Consider the following 9,649-nt stretch of genomic DNA (forward strand, 5'->3'; position numbering starts at 1 on the left):
GCATGCGTATGCTTAAAACGCGTTTTGGCACAAATCCATGTGCGGGTGCTAAAAAGAGCAGCATCGGCATGCTTTTCACGTCGTTTGGTAGAAATCCACGCGCGCGTTCTGCCAAAAAGCACCATTTGCATGCATATCGTGTGGTTTTGCAGAAAACTGCGTCCGCGTCTACCAAAAGATGCATGCGCATGCTTAAAACGCGTTTTGGCACAAATCCATGTGCGGGTGCTAAAAAGAGCAGCATCGGCATGCTTTTCACGTCGTTTGGTAGAAATCCACGCGCGCGTTCTGCCAAAAACACCATTTGCATGCATATCGTGTGGTTTTGCAGAAAACTGCGTCCGCGTCTACCAAAAGATGCATGCGCATGCTTAAAACGCGTTTTGGCACCAATCCATGTGCGGGTGCTAAAAAGAGCAGCATCGGCATACTTTTCACGTCGTTTGGTAGAAATCCACGCGCGCGTTCTGCCAAAAGCACCATTTGCATGCATATCGTGTGGTTTTGCAGAAAACTGCGTCCGCGTCTACCAAAAGATGCATGCGCATGCTTAAAACGCGTTTTGGCACAAATCCATGTGCGGGTGCTAAAAAGAGCAGCATCGGCATGCTTTTCACGTCGTTTGGTAGAAATCCACGCGCGCGTTCTGCCAAAACCACCATTTGCATGCATATCGTGTGGTTTTGCAGAAAACTGCGTCCGCGTCTACCAAAAGATGCATGCGCATGCTTAAAACGCGTTTTGGCACAAATCCATGTGCGGGTGCTAAAAAGAGCAGCATCGGCATGCTTTCCACGTCGTTTGGTAGAAATCCACGCGCGCGTTCTGCCAAAAGCACCATTTGCATGCATATCGTGTGGTTTTGCAGAAAACTGCGTCCGCGTCTACCAAAAGATGCATGTGCATGCTAAAAACGCGTTTTGGCACAAATCCATGTGCGGGTGCTAAAAAGAGCAGCATCGGCATGCTTTTCACGTCGTTTGGTAGAAATCCACGCGCGCGTTCTGCCAAAAGCACCATTTGCATGCATATCGTGTGGTTTTGCAGAAAACTGCGTCCGCGTCTACCAAAAGATGCATGCGCATGCTTAAAACGCGTTTTGGCACAAATCCATGTGCAGGTGCTAAAAAGAGCAGCATCGGCATGCTTTTCACGTCGTTTGGTAGAAATCCACGTGCGCGTTCTGCCAAAAGCACCATTTGCATGCATATCGTGTGGTTTTGCAGAAAACTGCGTCCGCGTCTACCAAAAGATGCATGCGCATGCTTAAAACGCGTTTTGGCACAAATCCATGTGCGGGTGCTAAAAAGAGCAGCATCGGCATGCTTTTCACGTCGTTTCGTAGAAATCCACGCGCGCGTTCTGCCAAAAGCACCATTTGCATGCATATCGTGTGGTTTTGCGGAAAACTGCGTCCGCGTCTACCAAAAGATGCATGTGCATGCTTAAAACGCGTTTTGGCACAAATCCATGTGCGGGTGCTAAAAAGAGCAGCATCGGCATGCTTTTCACGTCGTTTGGTAGAAATCCACGCGCGCGTTCTACCAAAAGCACCATTTGCATGCATATCGTGTGGTTTTGCAGAAAACTGCGTCCGCGTCTACCAAAAGATGCATGCGCATGCTTAAAACGCGTTTTGGCACAAATCCATGTTCGGGTGCTAAAAAGAGCAGCATCGGCATGCTTTTCACGTCGTTTGGTAGAAATCCACGCGCGCGTTCTGCCAAAAGCACCATTTGCATGCATATCGTGTGGTTTTGCAGAAAACTGCGTCCGCGTCTACCAAAAGATGCATGCGCATTGTTCTGATTCCGTGGCACGCGTTGGGGCTGCGGCCACTCCTCAGATAGTTAACGAGTCGCAAACACCAAGAAAATTAAAACTTTATCCTGTGCATTTACATACTCGTAAAAACGCGGTGCTGCCACAGTCGTGCAGCGCGAAAGAACAAAAGAGGCGCCGGTCGCGTAAACAATGCAATCCGAGAGGGAGGAAACGAGAGTGACGGCGCACGGGGAGAAGGAAGAAGAAGGGAGGGGAGAGGAGTCCAATGTTCGCAGACGAAGGCGGCGCCCGGGCGGGAAACTTGAAATGGACACGGGACAGCACACTCCCCGTCTGGTTATACATATAACCACTATATGATGTTTTCAGTCCTCACACGGAATAAGCAGGACTGTCTCGGTCACAGGACGGAGAAACGTCTTGATCACTCCCCGTGTTGCCGTCTTGATTTCCACCTTTCGCACCTTGCCGTCCGCACTCGCGATAACGTTCACAATGAGTCCCATGGGCCACTCGTTGCGGTGAACCTGGCTGTCTCTCAGGAGGACGAGGTCACCTGCCTTGAGACTCCGCATTGGGGTCTGCCACTTGCGACGACTCTGCAGGGTGGTAAGGAACTCGCGTCGCCAGCGGCACCAAAAGACGTCGGCCAGCCACTGAACCTGCCGCCACTGTCGCCGATATATATCTTTGTCATTAAAGACTGGTGGCACTGTGTTGCCGCCGACCTTCTGGGTCAGAAGCGTTGCCGGAGTCAGCACTTCCCAGCACTCGGGGTCCGTTGAGACAGGAACGAGGGGTCGTGAATTTATGATCCCTGAGACTTCTGCCAAGAGGGTTACCAAGACTTCGTGAGTAAGGCGACGAGAGGTATTCTCAAGAAGCATGGAGTCCAAAATTCGCCGTGTGACTCCTATCATCCTTTCCCACACTCCTCCCATGTGAGAAGCATGAGGGGGATTGAACACCCAAGTGCATCCATGGTCTGACAGGAATGTTCCTAGCTTCTCGTGGTCTGGGCCAGTGGTGCTCACCTTTAGTTCGGTGCATGCTCCAACAAAATTTGTCCCGCAATCAGACCTCAGTTGCTTTGCCGGGCCCCTTATGGCAAAGAATCTGCGGAGCGCATTAATAAAACTTGAGGTATCCATGCTCTCGATTACTTCAATATGAACAGCACGGATACTCATGCAAGTGAAGAGTACGGCCCACCGTTTACTGTTGGCCTCACCGCCTCTGGTGCGACGAGACGTGACTTGCCACGGGCCAAATACATCTAGTCCGACATAAGTGAAAGGTGGCTCGGTGCTTAGTCTTTCTGCGGGCAGGTCTGCCATCATCTGCTGTAGCTGCCTTCCTCTGAGCTTGCGACATGTAACACAAATGTGTATATACGAGGCGATGCTACGCTTAGCTCCGACGATCCAGAACCCAGCTGCCCTGACTGCTCCCTCAGTGAAGTGGCGTCCTTGATGTTTGACCTGTTCGTGATAATGCCGCACAACCAGGGTGGTGACATGGTGTCGCCCTGGCATGATGATGGGCTTCTGCTCTTGCTGGTCGAAATGGTTGGCCCTGCCCAGTCGGCCACCGATTCTCAAAAGACCGTCGGAATCAACCCATGGATCCAGTCTCCACAGAGGGCTTGACTTCGGTAGTCGCTTTCCTCGTTGCAAGCTTTTGAACTCCTCTGAAAAGGCTTCCTTCTGGACAGATAGAATAATGGCTGCCTTTGCTCGGGCTAGGTGTTCTGCAGAAGGTCGCACTTGGTGAGATGAGCTGTTACGCGGGCAGTTTGACACGTTTTCAGAAGTGCCCCGAATTTTGTCCACTAGCCGTACGAGCGTTCCAACTGCGCGAGTCAGCGTAATCCAACTTGAGAAGCGCTCGAACCGCTTGCTGCCGAGTTGTTTCACGTCCACACTGGTTGCGAGAACATTTGCCTGGGGCCGCACCTCCGTGTCGGAGTCCGCATCGACCAAGTCGAACTTGCCCTTCAATACCTGCGAGCAGTGTTCTTGACGATACAAAAAGTCCGGGCCTGTCAGCCAGGTCGATCCTGCCATCTGGGCCGCTGGCACAGACCTGGTTCCTAGATCCGCAGGGTTCATGTCAGAAGGAACGTAGTGCCATTGGTCTGGCCGTGTAGAGCTCCTTATGCGTTCCACCCTGTTACTGACATACACAAAAAACCTTCGCGTCTCATTATGTATGTAGCCTAGGACGACCTTGCTGTCAGTATAGAAGTTTACAGCATCAAGTTCCATATCTATTTCACGACCGATGAGTTCTGCTAGCTCCACTGCCAAGACTGCGCCGCACAGTTCAAGCCTTGGGATGGTGTGTTCCGGATGCGGTGCTAGCTTAGCCTTTCCTATGACGAACCCGACATGACACGCACCATCTGGATATGTCACTCTGAGGTACGCCACTGCAGCCACAGCTTTCGTTGATGCGTCGGAGAATATGTGCAGTTCCTTCCACTGTGCGGTAGTGAGTGAGGCAGGGGCATAGGTGCGAGGTATGTCCAGCTGCTCGAGTACTTGCAAGGAGTCTTTCCACACCTCCCAGGCGGCTCTCTTTTCGTCAGGAAGTGGGCAGTCCCAGTCGCATGTCAGAGCGACTAGCTCTCGGAGGAGGGACTTTCCTTGAACGATGACTGGAGCAACAAACCCAAGTGGGTCGTACAGGCTATTTACCACTGACAAGACACCGCGCCGAGTGAATGGCTTTTCTTGGAATAGAGTCGTAAATGTGAAGACATCCTTCTTCAGATTCCAAGAAACTCCCAGACTGCGTTGGATCGGCTGTGAGCCATTGCTCAAGTCAAGATCCTTCAAATCGTTGGCACGGTCTTCTTCTGGAAATGCTTCCAACACTGTAGGGCAGTTAGAGGCTATCTTATGGAGCTTAAGGTTCGATGCGGCCAACATCTGTTGCGTGCGGCGTATTAGGCTGATGGCGTCCTCGTCGTTGTAGAGAGACTTCAACCCATCGTCGACATAGAAATCCCTCTCAATGAACTGCCTGACGTCGCTGCCAAATTTTTTCTCTCCTTCTCGTGCTGTTCTCCGCAGCCCGTACGTTGCAACTGCTGGTGAAGGGCTGTTTCCAAACACATGTACCTTCATTCGGTACTCTACCACGTCACTGTAGATGTTGTTGTTGCGGAACCACAGAAATCTCAGATAATTTCGGTGGTCGTCTCGTACCAGGAAGCAGTAGAACATGTGCTTAATGTCCACAGTAATGGCCACTGGCTCTTTCCGGAATCGGATGAGCACCCCAAGCAGGCTGTTGATCATGTCTGGACCGGTAAGCAGCACACTGTTTAGAGACAGGCCCTTAAACTGTGCACTGGAGTCGAACACGACTCGTGTTTCCCCAGGCTTTCGTGGGTGGCAAACACCAAAGATGGGGAGGTACCAACACTCTTCTCCCTCTCGAACCGGTGGAGCTTCCTCGGCGTGGCCGTTCTTGAACATCTTCTCCATGAAGCTCGCGAATTGTTCCCTCAGTTCCGGCTTTCTCTTCAAGGTCCGTTGGACAGCAGTGAGGCGTGACTCGGCCAAGCACTTGTTATTCGGAAGCCAAGGTCTTGGACAACGAAATGGAAGAGGTGCTACCCAACTGTTGGATTCGTCCCTTGAGAACTCGTCATCCATCAGCTTCAAGAACTTCCTGTCCTCGACGGAAAGGGAAGGTCTGTTGTCATCCTTCGTTGTGTGGAACAGCGTTTCAGCGACCCCATCGCCACAGCGGTCTTTCCTAGCAGCGTTCTGAGCTGGTTGGAAGCAGTTTGTCGACCCTTGCGTGTCAGCGAGCTTCTCCTTGGCAAGAAAATGATTCTGGCATGGCTCGAAAATGGAGGGACGTCCATTTTCAAGGACGTTTGTTTTGAGGTTGCTCACAGAGTCCGGTGGGCGACTTCGACTTATGCAGACATTCCCCACGATGACCCATCCCAGATCCAGTCTCTGAGCAAATGGAGCATCAGCCGGTCCGTTGCGCTGTTGTCGAACCTTGTGTACTCTGAGGATATCTCTCCCGAGGAGAAGTAGAATCTTGGCCTCTGGGTCCAAACGAGGAATGAATTTAGCTACAGCTCTGAGATGGGGGTGATGCGATGCCACTTCCGGTGTTGGAATCTCGTTCCTGTTGTTAGGCATCTCGTTGCACTCGATGAGCGTTGGCAAGGGTAGCTTCACGGAGCCATGAATGTCCTCAATGAGAAAGCCGGATGCTCTTCTTCCTATCGCCTCTGCAGTTCCAGCACATGTCCTTAGAGTGTAGGGGGAACTGTCACCATTGAGCCCGAAAATGTCGAAGAACTCTGTTCTTGCAAGGGACCTGTTGCTCTGGTCGTCTAAGATGGCATACATTTTTTCAGTGTTGTGAGGCTGAGTCGGGTGACTAACTTTCACCGAGCAGATCTTAGAGCAGGATTTGCCACCGCCGCTTTGACCGCAGACCTCCGTACACTTTGATGACACTTCAAGTGCGGAATCTTGGTCTCGGCCTACATCTTCAGAGTCGTGATGAGCTGCAGGAGACTTATGGTTGACATTTCCGGCATGATGTGCTGTGGCATGCCTCTCGCTACCACAATCGTCACATTTGAGAACTGTTTTACAGTCTCTTGCAAAGTGGTCTGTTGAAGCGCAGCACCTGAAGCATATTCCATAATTTTTCAGCAGAGATTTTCGTTCATCCAGCGGTTTTTCTCGGAAAGTACGACACTTCCGGAGGGGGTGAGGCTTCCTGTGCAGAGGACAATACTTGGTTGTATCATGCCACTTTGGTGCGTTTGAGGGCGGATGGTCGGTGCTTGCTTCCCCGTCCGTCAGTTGCACTGAGATGGGCGTTCTTCTCGTGCCGTCATTCGCAGCCCATCTGTCTGCTCTTGGGAGCCTTGAAGGGGTGCCACTTGCAGTGTTGAGTTTGAAGCTAGGATCATTTCTCGTTTTCGCTTGGTCCCTGATAAAGCTGGCAAAGAACGAAAAAGGGGGAAAGGCGACCCGATGATCTCGTTTGTACTTCGATCCTTTCGCTATCCACATGTCTTGCAAGCGCTGCGGCAGTTTTTCTACGATGGGGTTTACCCCTCTTGCCGTGTCCAGATAGGAAAGCCCAGTCAGCTGAGGGTCACATTTTGCAGCCTCAACTTCAAGAAGCAGGTCTCCCAGCTCTCTCAGTTTCTCGGTGTCCTTGTCGGACAGTCTGGGGAAACTTGCGATTCTCCTGAAGATGGCCTCTTCTATAATTTCCGGACGACCATAGCATTCCTCAAGTCTTTCCCAAACTACATCTAACCCGGCTTCGGGGCAGTCGACGTGCACGGAACGCAGCCGCTTCGCATAGCTCGACGACTCGGCACCAAGCCATTTCACGAGAAGATCAAGTTCTTCGCTTGCCGTAACCTCGAGAGTCCGTGTCATTCCCTTGAATGTAGATTTCCACGCCCGGTAGTTCTCAGGGCAGTCGTCAAACTTCGTAAGTGAAGTACTCACAAGGTCGCGTCGAATCAGATACTTTGCCATGGCGGTCAGTTCTGGGGCGTTAGCTTCATCTCCCTGCTGACGAGCAACGTTCTGGGCGATTCCTTGGTTGTGAGCGCTAGGAGTGCATGGAGCGTGGTCTTCAGCTGCTTCATCAACGTTCTGAAAGACGTAATGCTCTCCGCCGTCATGCCGCTGCGATTGCTGGCGCGGGCCAATGCGCACGTGAGCCTGGTCAAGCACGTAGTCAAAGGTACGTTGAGCGCGGTCTTCGGATGCCTCCTCCACAGTCCGACAGATGTGATGCTCCCCGCCGTGCTGATCTACGGCAGCCTCCAGGATCTCTGCTTGTGCTTCCGCGGCGGCCGCTTCTCTATCCAACTGCAACACATGTAACTCGGTGTCTAGCTCGACTTTCTTGCGTTCGATCTCCGCGGCCGCATTTTTCTCTTGTTGTTCGAGTTTGGCCTTTTCCAGTTTCACCGCGGCTTCTTTCTTCATAAGAGAAGCCTGCACTCGCGCCGCGGCGGCCTCCGCTCTTGCTCTGGCGGCGAGCATGCTTGGCGTTGTCGAGGCGGTCGAACGCTCCGAACGGGCTGAGCGCGACGAATGCCGTGACTGCACAGAGCTTGCCATTTTCTCAGAGCATGCGAGACGAGATTGGTCCGGACTCACTTGAGCAGCGGGCGACTTGCGGTCTTGCGACGCCATGCCGTGTGTGGCTGCGAGGCGAAAACGGAGCTTCGCAGCGCGGAGCCAGCGAGCCGAGCCGCCTAAGCCTAGGCGCTTTGGAGACGCGCGTGGGATGCCGACTCGGCGTTCATCGCGTTTTTACTGTTCTGATTCCGTGGCACGCGTTGGGGCTGCGGCCACTCCTCAGATAGTTAACGAGTCGCAAACACCAAGAAAATTAAAACTTTATCCTGTGCATTTACATACTCGTAAAAACGCGGTGCTGCCACAGTCGTGCAGCGCGAAAGAACAAAAGAGGCGCCGGTCGCGTAAACAATGCAATCCGAGAGGGAGGAAACGAGAGTGACGGCGCACGGGGAGAAGGAAGAAGAAGGGAGGGGAGAGGAGTCCAATGTTCGCAGACGAAGGCGGCGCCCGGGCGGGAAACTTGAAATGGACACGGGACAGCACACGCATGCTTAAAACGCGTTTTGGCACCAATCCATGTGCGGGTGCTAAAAAGAGCAGCATCGGCATGCTTTTCACTTCGTTTGGTAGAAATCCACGCGCGCGTTCTGCCAAAAGCACCATTTGCATGCATATCGTGTGGTTTTGCAGAAAACTGCGTCCGCGTCTACCAAAAGATGCATGCGCATGCTTAAAACGCGTTTTGGCACAAATCTATGTGCGGATGTTAAAAAGAGGAGCATCGGCATGCTTTTCACGTCGTTTGGTAGAAATCCACGCGCGCGTTCTGCCAAAAGCACCATTTGCATGCATATCGTGTGGTTTTGCAGAAAACTGCGTCCGCTTCTACCAAAAGATGCATGTGCATGCTAAAAACGCGTTTTGGCACAAATCCATGTGCGGGTGCTAAAAAGAGCAGCATCGGCATGCTTTTCACGTCGTTTGGCAGAAATCCACGCGCGCGTTCTGCCAAAACCACCATTTGCATGCATATCGTGTGGTTTTGCAGACAACTGCGTCCGCGTCTACCAAAAGATGCATGCGCATGCTTAAAACGCGTTTTGGCACAAATCCATGTGCGGGTGCTAAAAGGAGCAGCATCGGCATCCTTTTCACGTCGTTTGGTAGAAATCCACGCGCGCGTTCTGCCAAAAGCACCATTTGCATGACTATCGTGTGGTTTTGCAGAAAACTGCGTCCGCGTCTACCAAAAGATGCATGCGCATGCTTAAAACGCGTTTTGGCACAAATTCATGTGCGGATGTTAAAAGGAGCAGCATCGGCATGCTTTTCACGTCGTTTGGTAGAAATCCACGCGCGCGTTCTGCCAAAACCACCATTTGCATGCATATCGTGTGGTTTTGCAGAAAACTGCGTCCGCGTCTACCAAAAGATGCATGCGCATGCTTAAAACGCGTTTTGGCACAAATCCATGTGCGGGTGCTAAAAAGAGCAGCATCGGCATGCTTTTCCACGTCGTTTGGTAGAAATCCACGCGCGCGTTCTGCCAAAAGCACCATTTGCATGCCTATCGTGTGGTTTTGCAGAAAACTGCGTCCGCGTCTACCAAAAGATGCATGCGCATGCTTAAAACGCGCTTTGGCACAAATCCATGTGCGGATGTTAAAAAGAGCAGCATCGGCATGCTTTTCACGTCGTTTGGTAGAAATCCACGCGCGCGTTCTGCCAAAAGCACCATTTGCATGCATATCGTGTGGTTTTGCAGA

At 52.1% G+C, this 9,649-nt stretch overlaps 1 protein-coding gene across 1 annotated transcript; it reads right to left on the bottom strand.

Moving 5' to 3' along the window:
* Positions 1 to 2,150: 2,150 nt before the first annotated feature.
* On the bottom strand, positions 2,151 to 7,994 carry LOC142565763 (uncharacterized). Its single transcript, XM_075676287.1, has one exon. The coding sequence runs from the start codon at positions 7,992 to 7,994 to the stop codon at positions 2,151 to 2,153; it is 5,844 nt and encodes a 1,947-aa protein (XP_075532402.1).
* Positions 7,995 to 9,649: the final 1,655 nt, after the last annotated feature.

Source organism: Dermacentor variabilis, unplaced genomic scaffold (assembly GCF_050947875.1).
Source record: "Dermacentor variabilis isolate Ectoservices unplaced genomic scaffold, ASM5094787v1 scaffold_100, whole genome shotgun sequence".
NCBI classification, from domain to species: Eukaryota; Metazoa; Arthropoda; class Arachnida; order Ixodida; family Ixodidae; genus Dermacentor; species Dermacentor variabilis.

Coding starts and splice junctions, on each gene's coding strand:
- LOC142565763 (XM_075676287.1), bottom strand. CDS start 7,994: ATGGCGTCGCAAGACCGCAAGTCGCCCGCTGCTCAAGTGAGTCCGGAC.